Source organism: Oncorhynchus keta, chromosome 12, assembly GCF_023373465.1.
Source record: "Oncorhynchus keta strain PuntledgeMale-10-30-2019 chromosome 12, Oket_V2, whole genome shotgun sequence".
NCBI classification, from domain to species: Eukaryota; Metazoa; Chordata; class Actinopteri; order Salmoniformes; family Salmonidae; genus Oncorhynchus; species Oncorhynchus keta.
The window spans coordinates 14082747-14097734 of record NC_068432.1 but is presented as its reverse complement, the minus strand read 5'-3'; the positions used below and the strand labels follow the sequence as shown (position 1 = coordinate 14097734).

At 41.1% G+C, this 14988-nt stretch overlaps 1 protein-coding gene across 1 annotated transcript; it reads left to right on the top strand.

The window, feature by feature from the left end:
• The first annotated feature begins 5294 nt into the window (after positions 1–5294).
• On the top strand, positions 5295–13031 carry LOC127906286 (cysteine-rich and transmembrane domain-containing protein 1-like). Its single transcript, XM_052457755.1, has 3 exons — positions 5295–5581; positions 6255–6606; positions 11809–13031. Exons 2-3 carry the CDS (start codon positions 6279–6281, stop codon positions 11919–11921), a joined length of 441 nt encoding a protein of 146 aa, XP_052313715.1. The 5' UTR covers positions 5295–5581; positions 6255–6278; the 3' UTR covers positions 11922–13031.
• Positions 13032–14988: the final 1957 nt, after the last annotated feature.

Below are 14988 nucleotides of genomic sequence, written 5' to 3'. Positions count from 1 at the left end.
ATCGATACGCCATCCCATCTCTGTTGGGCTTAGTGGGACTATCATTTGTTTTTCAACAGGACAATGACCCAACACACCTCCAGGTTGTGTAAGGGCTATTTGACCAAGAAGGGGAGTGATGGAGTGCTGTATCAGATGACCTGGCCTGCACAATCCCCTGACCTCAACCAAGTTGAAATGGTTTGGGATGAGTTGGACCGCAGAGTGAAGGAAAAGCAGTCAACAAGTGCTAAGAATATGTGGGAACTCTTTCAAGACTGTTGGAAAAGTATTCTAGGTGAAGCTGGTTAAGAGAATGCCAAGAGTGTTCAAAGCTGTCATTAAGGCAAAGGGTGGCTATTTAAAGAATCTCAAATGTAAAATATATTTAGATTTGTTTAACACTTTTTTGGTTACTACATGATTCTATATTTCATGGTTTTGATGTCTTCTACAATGTAGAAAATAGTAAAAATAAAGAAAAACCCCTGAATGAGTAGGTGTGTCCAAATTTTTGACAGGTAGTGTACCTATGTGAGTTAGGGTTCTCAACAAGTACAGAAACAGACTCCATGCTGAGCATGACCTCAGGGTTGCACTGTCAAAAACTGAGCCCAGAATAGACCTGCTTGTTGAAAACTTCAACCAGTCAGTCACACACCTCTCATTAGGAGTGTGTGTGTGTGTGTTTTGTGTGATGCCTCAAAAAGCATCTTGCTTAAATAAGTTTATTCCAGTTCCGAATTCAAATGATTTAATGTATTTTAACAGCAACTATTCCAACCTAGACAGATATGTAAGAGGGATTTTAATGGGGAAAAACAAACATGAATAGCTATTTATATGGGTATTTAATTGAATTGGTATTTGTCTATATTGCATTTGTTTTAGGTATAAGGGCAATGAAATGTGCTGATATTTACATATAGTTGCATGTTTTCATAAGCTTGGGTCCCAGGAAAACACAGAATTTCTCATTTGGGTCCCAGGGTGAAAAAGTTTAAGAACCCCTGCTTTAATGATTACAACATGCCAAAGATTAGGCTACCATATCTCACATTCTCTCACATTTAAGGTTGGCAACACAGGAAACCCAAACATGAGCAAAAAAAGGTACTATTAATACAGAAGGTATTACCCTTTTTCACAGCAACGATTTTGTGACAGACAAACTAGGACCAACAATAGTAGCCTGCCTCTGAATTTATCAGAAACTATAACTATCAATATAATGCCAACCAACCTCTTTTGACCTTGCATTATACTGCCATTGTACTATGGTAACTCACAATTAATAAAGATGGTACCACATGATAATTTTTAGTAGCATTTATCATAACCCTTACAAAAAATATTGCCGTTTTGAAACTGCAGTAAAAGTGCGCCATGGTACATTTTTGTAAGGGCCCTGAGTCCAGGTTGCATAAATAGCCATTCAACCAGTTTTGAAAAGATAAAACAGCATTCTACTCCATTTAACTCCAGTGTAAAGTGCAAGGCTGACCACAACTGTACTGTAATATTACAGACCTACACATAGTAGGTTACTAGGGGGTAACAATGTCTAATTACTGACACAAAAAAGCCATGTCTAGGAACAAAAATGGATGAAGGTCATGCTTAAGTGAATAAACTATAAAGGGAAATAAATGGCTACAGTTGACACTTTTTTTTAGTTATTTCATGAAATGTTGTTTTTAGAAAAGGGGTGTTTTTTTTTAATGTACCGGGGTAACTAAAAAAATATTAATTGGAATATAATATTGGAATGGAATAAAGTGCATTTGAAAGTTTTCAGACCCTTCCCTTTTTCCACATTTTGTTACGTTACAGCCTCATTCTAAAATTGATTCGATACATTGTTCCCCTCATCAATCTACACACAATACCCCATAATGACAAAGCGAAAACAGGTTTTGTAGAAATAAAAAACAGAAATACCTTGTTTACACAAGGTATTCAGACCTGAAATTGAGCTCAGGTGCATCCTGTTTCCATTGATCATCCTTGAGATGTGTCTACTTGATTGGAGTCCACCTGTGGTAAATGATTTGGAAAGGCACAAACCTGTCTATATAAGGTCCCACAGTTGACAGTGCATGTCAGAGCAAAAACCAAGCCATGAGGTCGAAGGAATTGTCCTTAGAGTTCTGAGACAGGATTGTGTTGAGCCACAGATTTTAAGATTTAAAAAAATGTCTGCCGCATTGAAGGTCCCCAAGAACACAGTGGCCTCCATTCTTAAATGGAAGAAGTTTGGAACCACCAAGACTCTTCCCAGAGCTGGCCGTCCGGCCAAACTGAGCAATCGGGGCAGAAGGGCCTTGGTCAGGGAGGTGACCAAGAACCTGTTGGTCACTCTGACAGAGTTCAAAAGTTCAGTGGTGGAGATGGGAGAACCTTCCAGAAGGACAACCATCTCTGCAGCACTCCACCAATCAGGCCTTTATGGTAGAGTGGCCAGACGGAAGCCACTCTTCAGTAAAAGGCCCATGATTGCCCGCTTGGAGTTTGCGAAATGGCACCTAAAGAACTCTCAGCCCATAAAAAACAAGATTCTCTGGTCTGCTGCAATCAAGATTGAACTCTTTGGCCTGAATGCCAAGCATCACGTCTGGAGGAAACCTGGCACCATCCCTACGGTGAAGTATGGTGGTGGCAGCATCATGCTGTGGGGATGTTTTTCAGCGGCAGGGACAGGGAGACTAGTCAGGATCTAGGGAAAGATGAACGGAGCAACATACAGAGAGATCCTTGATGAAAACCTGCTCCAGAGCTCTCAGGACCTCAGACTGGGATGAAGGTTCACCTTCCAACAGGACAATGACCCTAAGCACCCAGCAAAGACGGCAGGGTAGCCTAGTGGTTAGAGCATTGGACTAGTAACCGGAAGGTTGCAAGTTCAAATCCCCAAGCTGACAAGATACAAATCTGTTGTTCTGCCCCTGAACAGGCAGTTAACCCACTGTTCCCAGGCTGTCATTGAAAATAAGAATTTGTTCTTAACTGACTTGCCTTAGTAAAATAAAGGTAAAATAAAATAAATAAAAAAGACAACGCTGGAGTGGCTTCGGTACAAGTCTCTGAATGTCCTTGAGTGGCACAGCCAGAGAGCCCGGACTTGAACCCGATCGAAGATCTCTGGAGAGACCTGAAAATAGCTGTTCAGCGACACTGCCCATGCATCCTGACAGAGCTTGAGAAGATCTGCAGAGGAGAATGGGAGAAACTCCCCAAGTACAGGTGTGCCAAGCTTGTAGCATCATACCCAAGATGACTCAAGGCTGTAATCGCTGCCAAAGGTGCTTCAACAAAGTACTGAGTAAAGAGGCTGAATACTAATCTAAATGTGATATTTCCGTTTTTTAAAAACATTAAGCAAGAATTTCAAAAAAACAGTTTTTACCTTGTTTTATCGTGTATTGTGTGTAGATTTGATGAGGGGAGAAAAACGATTTAATACATTTTAGAATAAGGCTGTAACGTAACAAAATGTGGAAAAAGTCAACGGGTCTAAATTCTTTCTGAAAGCATTGTATATCTAATAACACTAAAAAACATAGGAATATAACATTTAATAACAATAACTTAACTAATTAACTTGATATGGCAGCTCTCTTATGCTCTGCTATTGCACAATTCTAATTTGTACATAGGTCACAAATAAAGCTATCCCCAGTAAAATTGGAGCACAATTTATGAGCCCACCCCCTGCACCGCTCACACCACACCTGTGACTAAAAACATGAGGAGAGATGCCAATTGAAAAGTTATCCCTTAGAAACGTAGCTATCTATCCAGCAATATAACATAAAATGCTGTGTAAAATAGCTAAAAGGCTATAAAGTGACATTAACTGTAAAAATTTCAGTCACTAGTGGAAACAATTAAGTTACCATTTTAATGTGTTTTACCTCAGATGATGTGGTAGTAAGGTTGCTAGCAGCTTATGCTAGCCGGCAAGCTTTTACTGCTAGTGAAGTTGCTAGCTAGTAAGTTAGCATAAACTAGCGCTAACTGGGCTAGTCATTGTCTAAATGATAGGTAGAAACACATAACAACAAAGGGGTAACTTAGCCCCCAGGGGCCAGCTACCCCTTAGTGTGGGGGCGAGTTGTCCCCAACACCTCATCCAACATATTACTGTTGACTAACCCCATTCCGTACAAATTTGCGCAACCGCGACATTCAAACGAGGCTGCAATGAAAACGAATGGGACTGTAGCGACTGTGTTGGCACGTGTGAACTACTTTTCTATTCAAGCGTTGGCACATGGTAATGGCCCAATAGTATTGGAGAAAAGTTTTTAAAAACTGACCCCTTTGAAACTGTATGTTAAATTGTGATGTGTCATGACGGAACGTACAGCACACATAATGCAACTCATTCTGTGTCAGGTGTTGCACTTCTCTCACAGATTAAAAACAAGGAAGGGACAGGGTAAAGGGGGATACCTAGTCAATTGTAATACTGAATGCATGACTCTCATGACTCTCAAAATCCGCTACAGCCGCTGTTTACTTCTGAAGATGACTTTAGCGCCGCCCTAAAAACCCGATTCAAATTCGACACAAACCTTCAAATAGGTATGTAATGACATATTATATAAACTCTTTATAGTGTTTTATTTATATTTTAGAGGTGATAAGTTGAACAGATCGAGTGAAAAAAGCAGTTTCCCCACATGGCTTATCTCCCCCTTTCCCTATCACGCAGTAGGTTTCGCTTCCCTACCTGCCATTTTTAAAAAGACCCGACGGAGATCATTGCCTTCTTCAATTATGCAGAGACGGGCAGCATGAAGGCCTTGTCATTGATTTTGCTGGAAAGGGGAGAAATTGTGCTTTACAATGGTGTTCATATTACAGTTGACCTGGGAGTATTATGTTTTTTGGGTGCTAAAATAAGTTCAATTGTACGTTACAGCGCAATGTACAAAAGAGCGTTAGCTAACTATACTACTTTACAAAAAAAGTATCTACATTTTTCTCTCTAAACAAGTGGATTATTTACTTGTATATTAAAAAAAAAACAATTATAGATCTAACTTCATTGGAATATATCTACAATTTACCACAAAATCATTTTGTTGAAATATCTCCAAAAGTTGTGATGACACATTGGACATGTTTTGTTGAGCAGAGCAAATGCAGCTAGAAAAAGTGTTGGGAAAATAATTTGTTGACATCTTGTGGTCTTTATATGTATTACAGGGGGAGGAGGTAGTTACCCCAGGGGGCTAGTTACCCCCTACTACCCTAGTAGTATTACAATGAAATGCCACCAATGTAAAGTTCAAATGTGAGTGTGATCAGCAGAGTGAAATTACTCATGGTTGTGACGTAAGGTTATAAGAGGTGGGGGGATAACCAAGTCAGATGATAGTAGGCCAAAATCGGCCGACCGGTTCAGCTGTCTCTAAGACATCAACGCACCCATCAGCTAGTTTTCCGTTGCTGCCAGTGAAAACGGAGGAGCGCGCCAGCAAGCAACACTCAATGGATTATACAACTAAATCAAGAACAAGTCTGTGTTGATGCCAATCCGAACCAAGAAGAGAGAAAGAAAGCACATTACAGATTACAGTTCATTCAACCCGAGGTAATACTGACATTATTCACTCAGACATACTATAGGTCGTTTTAACAAGGGAAGAGTAGAAATGGTCTGCATGATTGATTTATTCTTGAATGTCTAGAATCTGTCTAAGTAAACTAAGGAAAGATTGAATATAACTTTGGTGCTGAAGCTGCCTACACTATAGTTGAACTTTTCTTAAACGTCAATAACTGTGAACAAATTACCCTAGAATAGTATTTTATGGATTGGAATAGCCAGCCACTGAATGGGCTCTTGGCCATATGATCCACATACTTCTTCTGATTAACTGTGTCTGTGGAAGTGGAAAGTATTGCCTATAATTAAATTCAGACCCTGGCCTTGTTCACTCATTATCATTACACTGTTAAAATAGTTGTGCCTTCAGAGTGGAATGTCACCTCTCAGACTGAGTCAGTCTTTCACAGTCAGTCACAGGGCTGACATCACCCCACTCGATGCAGCAGCAGGGCAACAAAGCTCTCATTCACTAGGTTGGACTGTTTTCAGTTAAACTTAAGCAACATGCACATTCTCCACTCCAATTACAAGACAAGGGATTCTGACAGTCAATTGTTGTGGCTTTCTCATTCTGTTTCTGACATTTGGTCAGAGACATTACTTGTCACATGCCATATTTATGCTTTTGTTGTTTTGTGATTTCCCACATTCCTAGGCGGATTCGTCTTGCTGTCCACGGATGAATTTTGATCAGCCGCCTCCTTATGGGGGCCCTGGCCCCTCTGCCCCAGGATACGCTGCCCCTACAGCACCTGGGTATCCAACCCCCATGGCTCCTGTGTACCAACCCCAAGGGTTCCCAGATCAGGGATACCCAGCCCAGGGATACCCTGCTCCGGGTTATCCACCCACATATCCATCCTGCTCTAACTCCCCCCCAGGACCCCCAGGTTTATACCAAGGGCAGCCAGGTTACCAGGGTTACCAGATTCCGCCTCAGCCACAGTTAGGATGGCAGGATACACCCCCTGGTGCACAAATGTATGGAGAAGCCCCTAAGAACACAGGTGAGATCTTGGAATTATGAAGCAGCTATGGAAATGAATACATAGAATAACCCACTGACCCACTTTTGTCTGGCTGTGTATCTGAATAGATGATTGTATACAGGGGTTAAATGTGGAATTCAGAGGTGGAGGAGCCTTATTTTGGCCGGGTTAGGTTAAGCCAGGGTTGACTTTAAGACTAAGGGTTAGAGATAGATAATAGGCCAAAATTGGTGTTAGGGTTCTTTTTAGTCTTCGTAATGGATTGCCAAATGACCTCTGAGAACTCCTTCCCCTTCACACGATGTGATTGAGATACTTAATATCAAAGATGTTGCAGTCACGCCACACCCTTACTGTACCCACGTGTCCTGTCACTATAAAAGGCAGTGCGGTGTGACATTCTGTCTTTCTTCACTCACGTTTGTGTTTTACATTACAAGATTGCTATTAATCCCCTTCGGATTACTTCCTTACGGAAATACAATTCTTCAACAATTCGGAGGTGCTGTGAGTAGTTGATGTTAATCTAGTCAAATCAAATAACATTTTATTTGTCACATGTGCCGAATACAACAGGTATAGATAGACCTTACCATGAAATGCTTGACAAGCCCTTAACCAGCAATGCAGTTTGAAGAAAAATAAGCGTTAAGAAAATATTAACTAAATGAACGAAAGTAAAAAAATAAAGTAGCAACAAATAAAATAACAATAACGAGGATCTATATACAGGGGGTACCAGTACCGAGTCAATGTGCGGGGGTCCAGGTTAGTCGAGGCAATTGAGGTAATATGTACATGTAGGTAGGGGTAAAGTGACTAGGCATAGAAAATAAACAGCGAGTAGCAGCAGTGTAAAAAGGGGGGTGTCAATGCAAATAGTCTGGGTAGCCATTTGATTAGCTTTCCTCTAGGAGCTTATGGTTGCAGGGAAGTTCCATCTACATTGAAAGTGTGTATGGCAGCCATCTCTATGGGTCATGACTAGATTGTGGATGCATTACTACGGGCACACCCTCTAGTATCACAATTCATGCCCTCAGACTACGGCCACCCAAGGCTCCTTCAGTACCCTCATGGGAGTTAGATGTTGTCCTACGATCATTTATGACTCCACCATTTGAGCCCCTGTCTTCACTTGAGCTATGGGAGCTCTCAGTCAAGACTGCCGTTCTATTGGCTATGGTTTCAGCCAAGCGTGTTAGAGAATTACAGTACATGCGCTTTCTACCCAACCTTCATGCCTCACTTTAGCTGAAGATGGATCTAAGGCAGTGCTTTGGCCAAATTCAACATTCTTACCTAAGGTCCTTTCATCATCACATGTTAACCAGCCCTTAATCATAGCAGCATTTCACCTGCCTCCCTACTCCTCACAGGAGAGTCGTGAGTTGCATACACTTTGCCCAGTTAGGGCATTGAGTGCCTATCTTGCTGCAACAAGAACTGTTAGTCAAACAGAACAGCTTTTTGTGTGTTATGGGGAAACACTCTCTCAACCCAGATATAGTAAGTGAGCATACCGTGAACCTTGTACATACCTATCAACCATCAGTGAGATGGATGTTCGAAACAGAGGCCTTCCACTCTTGGTGCTGTTGCACCCAATTGAAGCCTCATGTTGTAAGTTCTAGCTTTCAGCTTGCTTGTGTATACAGTTGTATATCACAGTTGAAATTATCTCTTATCCTGTTGGGTAATTATATTCTGTTGCATCCTGTGGTGGATACAAGGGTTAGTTTAACCCTAACCTTTAAATAAATATATTTTATTCTACATTTCTCTTTGGACCCGTAGGGTGCTGGAGCTTTTTTCTGAATCAAAATGGTGGTGGGTGTGACAGTGGGCGTGGCCAATGGCATCATCACCAACCAAACATGTTTGAGGCCCTCCTGTTGGCCACAGTGACAAAATATTGCTGTTGTAAAGCTAATTTCCTGTAATTCTATACATTTTACAATGGGGTCTGATATTTTTTTAAAGTACAGTTTTAAAGCTAATTTCCTGTAATTCCACACAGCTTGCCATGTGGCTGAGAGAACATTTGAAGTTTAAAACCAACATTATATTTACAAAGGTATGTGGACACCCCTTCAAATTAGTGGATTCAGCTATTTCAGCCACACCCGTTGCTGACCGGTGTATAAAATCGAGCACACAGCCATGCAATCTCCATAGACAAACATTGGTAGTAGAATGGCCTTACTGAAGAGCTCAGTGACTTTCAATGTGACACCGTCATAGGATGCCACCTTTCCAACAAGTCAGTTTGTCAAATTTCTTCCCTGCTAGAGCTGCCCCGGTAAACTGTTATTGTGATGTGAGCAACAATGACTCATCTGCGAAGTTGTAGGCCACACAAGCTCACAGAACGGGACTGGCAAGTGCTGAAGCGCGTAAAAATTGTCTGTCCTTGGTTGTAACACTCACTACCGAGATCCAAACTGCCTCTGGAAGCAACGTCAGCACAAGAACTGTTCGTCAGGAGCTTCATGAAATGGGTTTCCATGGCCGAGCAGCTACACACAAGCCTAAGATCGCCATGTGCAATGCCAAGCATCGGCTGGAGTGGTGTAAAGGTCGCCACCATTGGACGCTGGAGCAGTTCTCTGGCGTGGTGAATCACGCTTCATCATCTGGCAGTCCGACAAACAAATCTGGGTTTGACGGATGCCAGGAAAACGCTATCTGTCCGAATGCATAGTGCCAAATGTAAATTGTAGTGGAGGAGTAACAATGGTCTGGGGCTGTTTTTCATGGTTCGGACTCCTTAGTTCAAGTGAAGGCAACTCTTAATCACTACAGCATACAATGACATTCTAGACAATTCTGTGCTTTCAACTTTGTGGCAACAGTTTGGGGAAGGCTCTTTCCTGTTTCAGCAAGACAATGCCCCCATGCACAAAGCGAGGTCCATACAGAAATGGTTTGTCGAGATCAGTGTGGAAGAACTTGACTTGGCTGCAAAGAGAATGTTAAATGTTAAATCTAAATGTAAGAGACCTGACCTCAACTCCATTGAACACCTTTGGGATGATTTGGAAAGCTGACTGCGAGCTAAGCTTAATCGCTCAACATCAGTGCCCGACCTCACTAATGCTCTTGTGGCTGAATGGAAGCAAGTCCCCTCAGCAATGTTCCAATATCTAGTGGAAAGCATTCCCAGAAGAGTGGAGGCTGTTGTAGCATCAATGGGGGGACCAACTCTATGTTAATGCCCATGATTCTGGAATGAGATGTTCGACGAGCAGGTGTCCACATACATTTGGTCATGTAGTGTAATTTCCTTACATTTGACACATTTTGCCATGATTTATGCTATCTGAGTGACTCAAACATGATAACAAAATCAATAAAGGGAAAGGGGATACCTCGCCAATTGCACAACTGAATGCATTCAACCAAATTTTTCTTCCGCATTTAACCCAACCCCTCTGAATCAGATTGGTGTGGGAGCTGACTTAATCGACGTCCAAGTCATCAGCTCCCGGGGCCCATACCATGACAAAAATAAGGGCCCCATACCATGACAAAAATGATCCTGAATGCATAATGTTTGGAAATGTTACTGTCTAGCTTTGATTTTGGTGATTGTTGGTAAATTTGGTGATTTTGGTCATAAAAAAGTATATAGGCTCATAATCTTCTCTACATACTTTACACTGAGTGTACAAAACATTAGGAACACCTGGTCTTTCCATGACAGAGACAGACCAGGTGAATTCAGGTGAAAGCTATGCTCCCTTATTGATGCCACTTGTTAATCAGTGTAGTATCCACTTCAATCAGAGTAGATGAAGGGGAGGAGCCAGATTAAATAATGATTTTTAAGCCTTAAAAGACAATCGAGACATGGATTGTGTGTGTGTACAGTCATGGCCAAAAGTTTTGAGAATGTTTCACAAAGTCTGCGGCCTCAGTTTGTATGATGGCAATTTGCATATACTCCAGAATGTTATGATAAGTGATCAGATGAATTGCAATTAATTGCAAAGTCCCTCCTTGCCATGCAAATGAACTGAATCCTCCAAAAACATTTCCACTGCATTTAAGCCCTGCCACAAAAGAACCAGCTCACCTTGTAGAGTCCATGCCCCAACGAATTGAGCCTGTTCTGAGGGAAAAAGGGGGTGCATCTCAATATTAGGAAGGTGTTCCTAATGTTTGGTATACTCCAGGTATATTTTTATTTTAGTTTAAGTTTACACTGAAAAGTTTTTCCATCCTGAAAAATATGAACTAATTTCTAGTCTTTTTTTGAATGTTTGGATTTTGGTGGCCCATAAAATAAATATTAGGCAGCCTGCCCAATACTTTTCCATGCAGAAAAACCCTGTCTTTGACCCAAGGTGCAGGAGCCAGGTTCTGTGAAGCTGAGGCACAACTTAACCACTGCCTGTACATACAGTATATGCATAAATCAACTATTTTACCTTTTTATAGAAAGGATTCTTGATGACTAGTTGAGGTGCAGAATTGTCAGTGATATTTGTAGAGTAGGCCAGTACAACTCAATGAACACTAATATATAATTTTCCCAGAATGGAGACAGTCTGGGCCAGGCAATCTCTGGCTCTGTGACGAGGCCAAAGTGATTAAATGGATTTGAACGCTCATAGGAATGAAATTCAACTTAACCTCGCTACCCATTGAAGAGACATGACACTAATGGCAGAACTGCTGGCTTGATCCACTTTCCTTCGGTCCCTGCTTCTGACAGTGGTCACCCCTAATCAATGGAGTTCCACTCAGTGAGAGTCTGATCAGACCCCAGGGGCATCCAATTCCAGCTCCCAGTCTAAACCCATCTTGCTCTTGCCGGAAGTGAGGTTTTGTGAATCTGCCCTCATTCCCTTAGCACACATTGACATTACTAGTAATGCAAATTAATGCCTGATAGCTAACGAGTGTCGTAACATGGAGTGGCCTAGCTTTGGCCAATTACTAATATATGTGTCTAAATAATGGATACAAGCTTTTTGTTTTTCCAATATTATGAACATGCATGTGTGTCAGTGGAGGCTGCTCATAATAATGGCTGGAATGGAATTAATGGAATGGGTTTGATGTATTTAATACCATTCCACCGATTCCGCTCCTGTCATTACCACGAGCCCGTCCTCCCCAATTAAGGTGCCACCAACCTCCCGTGATGTGTGTAGATAAGAGGGACTGGGAATACAGCATTGAATAACTTCTCTTTGTCTTCGTCTCTATCAGTGTATGTGGTGGAGGACAGGAGTCGAGATGGCGGAGGCGGAGGGGAGCACGCCTGTCTCACAGCCTGTTGGACGGCCCTTTGCTGCTGCTGTTTGTGGGACATGATGACCTGATCACTGAACCTGGCGAGACGAGACCTCACTGTTACCTCACCATGTCCTCCCCAGAGAAATCTACCACGGTGTAAAACCGTCAGGAAGTTAACTGATCTTTTACTTCCTGTCTCTTTGTCTTATTTGTTGTAACTTTATTATGCTCGCTAAATTGTTGCACACGTGACTTTGTACATCATACGGCAACTAAAAACCTAGCCTGAACACTCAATGTACTAAAGCTAACTTTTTAAAAATATATAAATATTGACACATCTTCACCGAAGAAAAATATATAAATCAATGTTGAATAATCGTTTTTAATAATTAACAGTTTATATTTAATTATATTTTTTGTTTTTTTCATATTAGAGACGTTGGAAACGTACTTTTATCTTTCATCCCCACCTTTTAAATATTTGCTTTTCATGGTAAAGAAAACTAGACTGAACAAAAATATAAACGCAACATGTAAAGTTTTGGTCCCATGTTTCATGAGCTGAAATAAAATATCCCAGAAATGTTCCATACACACAAAAAGCTTATTTCTCAAATTTTGTCCACAAATTTGTTTATATCCTGGCCAAGATAATCCATCCACCTGACAGTTGTGGCATATCAAGAAGATGATTAAACAGCCTGATCATTACACAGCTGCACCTTGTGCTGGGGAAAATAAAAGGCCACTCTAAAATGTAGTTTTGTCACACAACACAATGCCACAGATGTCTCATGTTTTGTCAACTAGAGCTGTTGCCAGAGAACTGATTCATTTCTCTACCGTAAACCGCCTCCCAACATTGTTTTAGAGAATTTGGCAGTATGTCCGACTGGCCTCACAACCACAGACCATGTGTAATCACTGCAGCCCAAGACCTCCACATCTGGTTTCTTTACCTGCAGGATCATCTGAGACCAGCCACCCAGACAGCTGATGAAACTGAGTATTTCTGTCTGTAATAAAGCACTTTTGTGGGGAAAAACTCATTCTGATTGGCTGGGCCTGGATCCCCAGTGCGCCCCTGTCCAGTCATGTGAAATCCATAGATTAAGGCCTAATGAATTTATTTCAATTGACTGATTTCCTTATTTGAACTGTAACTCATTAAAATAGTTGAAATTGGTTTCCAAGTGTTTGATACCACTCAATTTATTCCCTTCCAGACATTATTAAGAGCCGTCCTCCCATCAGCAGCCTCCAATGGTTTACAGCTAGAGCTATTCACATTTAAATATGCGTATTTTAGCTGTGTGTCTTAGTCAGGTGACTATATTTGCACAACTTATTTTGGGCAGTACTTCTCACCCCTCTGGCTTAAAGCTCTCATGTGGGTTGAGTGTGGGGCCAGGGAGGTCTCTGATTCTATTTCTGAAAGGTCAAGATTTAAGCCCTGTTTATACCTGGTGCTAACATGTGTACGGATCTTGTCCACATTCTGATCACCATCAGTTATTTTAATCATCTACACCTGTCTAAAAATGTGGGCCCAATCAGAATGTGAACAAGATCAGGACACATCTCACCAGGGTATAAACAGGACTTTGGACAGGGTGCAGTGAGTTTGATCTGCATGTGTGAAAATAGCTGCAACTCGTTCAGAACAGTCCTGACTGCTGAGTATCTCTGCTTACCACTGTTCTATAAAGGTAGATGATTCTACGGTCATGGAGGGGGCTCAGTCCTACTGTATGTCAATGGAGATGTTAATGATTAATCTGCTTGTTAGCTTGGAGTCCCAACCTCACACTTCACTGCAGTACTCCAGTCTTTCATATACGTTAGCGCCGGGGGTCAAAGATGCTTCTGGCAGGTGCTAATTAAAATGGTAAAAATAACCTGGGAGCCATGAGAACCCACTGCAGCTGACAGGAAGAGGTTTGAATGAATGATACAATACCTGCCTTTAATATACATTTACCTCAGTAGTACAAAGGAAGCCAATTTGATCTGTCAATCAGTATTTGACAGATTAAATTGCTTTGATTTATTCACAATTAGCTAATTTTACGCTAATGACAAAAATACTGTAAGTGCTCAATGGAAGTTGAGGGAAGGTAGTTAATAGTCTCCCAAATGACCCTCAGGAAAGCACGTCGATCCACAGCTGCTTGCTGAAAGTGGAAAAAGAACTTCATGCAACATGAAAAAACACGTTTATTCTGATAAACCTTCCACATAATCCTCGTCCTAGTGTAAAGAATGTTTCATGATACCTATTCATGTACATATTGACATCCGTACTGTGGTTCTTCACAGTGAAAAGATACTTTTTACAGATATGGTTGGTTACAGAGAAACCACTAGGTAAAAAATGAATTAAAATCTCCAGTTTAAAGGGGATGTTTGAGTTTTGGCAATCAAATCAGTCAAAGATCAGTATGTAAACCCCTTTTCTATGGATCTTCACAGAACTATAGTTAAACCACCTTTGAGAAATTTACAAATTAGACAGCATTCAGGACATGGATCTCTGTTGCTGAATGAATGTGAATGTACACATTTAACTTGGTAATGTATAGGGAAACATGTTTCACAGTTGTAAAGACAAAAAAAAGTAAACAATATAAAAACACAACATACACCATCATTTAGGTAGACCTTTACTTGACACCCTGTGTCATAACACATTGACACGGTCATAACCTGTCATAATATGGTCATAACACTGTCATGTGTCTTGTCCTGCTCCTGCATTCATCCCAGTCATCAGCAACAGAGCAGTAGCGTAGGTGCATGTCTGACATCAACGTGTGCGCAATTACAATGATAATTTAATATGGTCAATTATTTTTTTATATAACAAGTATACTGTTGACACATAGGCTATGGTGTAATGGAATGTTTTGCCTTGTGTGGTAGGTTTGGTGGGTTATGACACTTATGTAGGTGTCATAACCAGCCATAAAATAATGCACTTTATGTCACAACAGGTCTAAATATATGTCATGACAGTGTTATGACCATATTATAACAGGTTATGTCAGATGTTATGACATATTATGACATGGTTCTGACCGTGTAATAACGTGTTATGATGCTGGCTATCAAGTGTTACCATATTTGATCTGTAGCATGTCTTGGGCTGCA

Coding starts and splice junctions, on each gene's coding strand:
- LOC127906286 (XM_052457755.1), top strand. CDS start 6,279: ATGAATTTTGATCAGCCGCCTCCTTATGGGGGCCCTGGCCCCTCTGCC. Junction 6,607..11,808: donor AGAAGCCCCTAAGAACACAG/GTGAGATCTTGG, acceptor CGTCTCTATCAG/TGTATGTGGTGGAGGACAGG.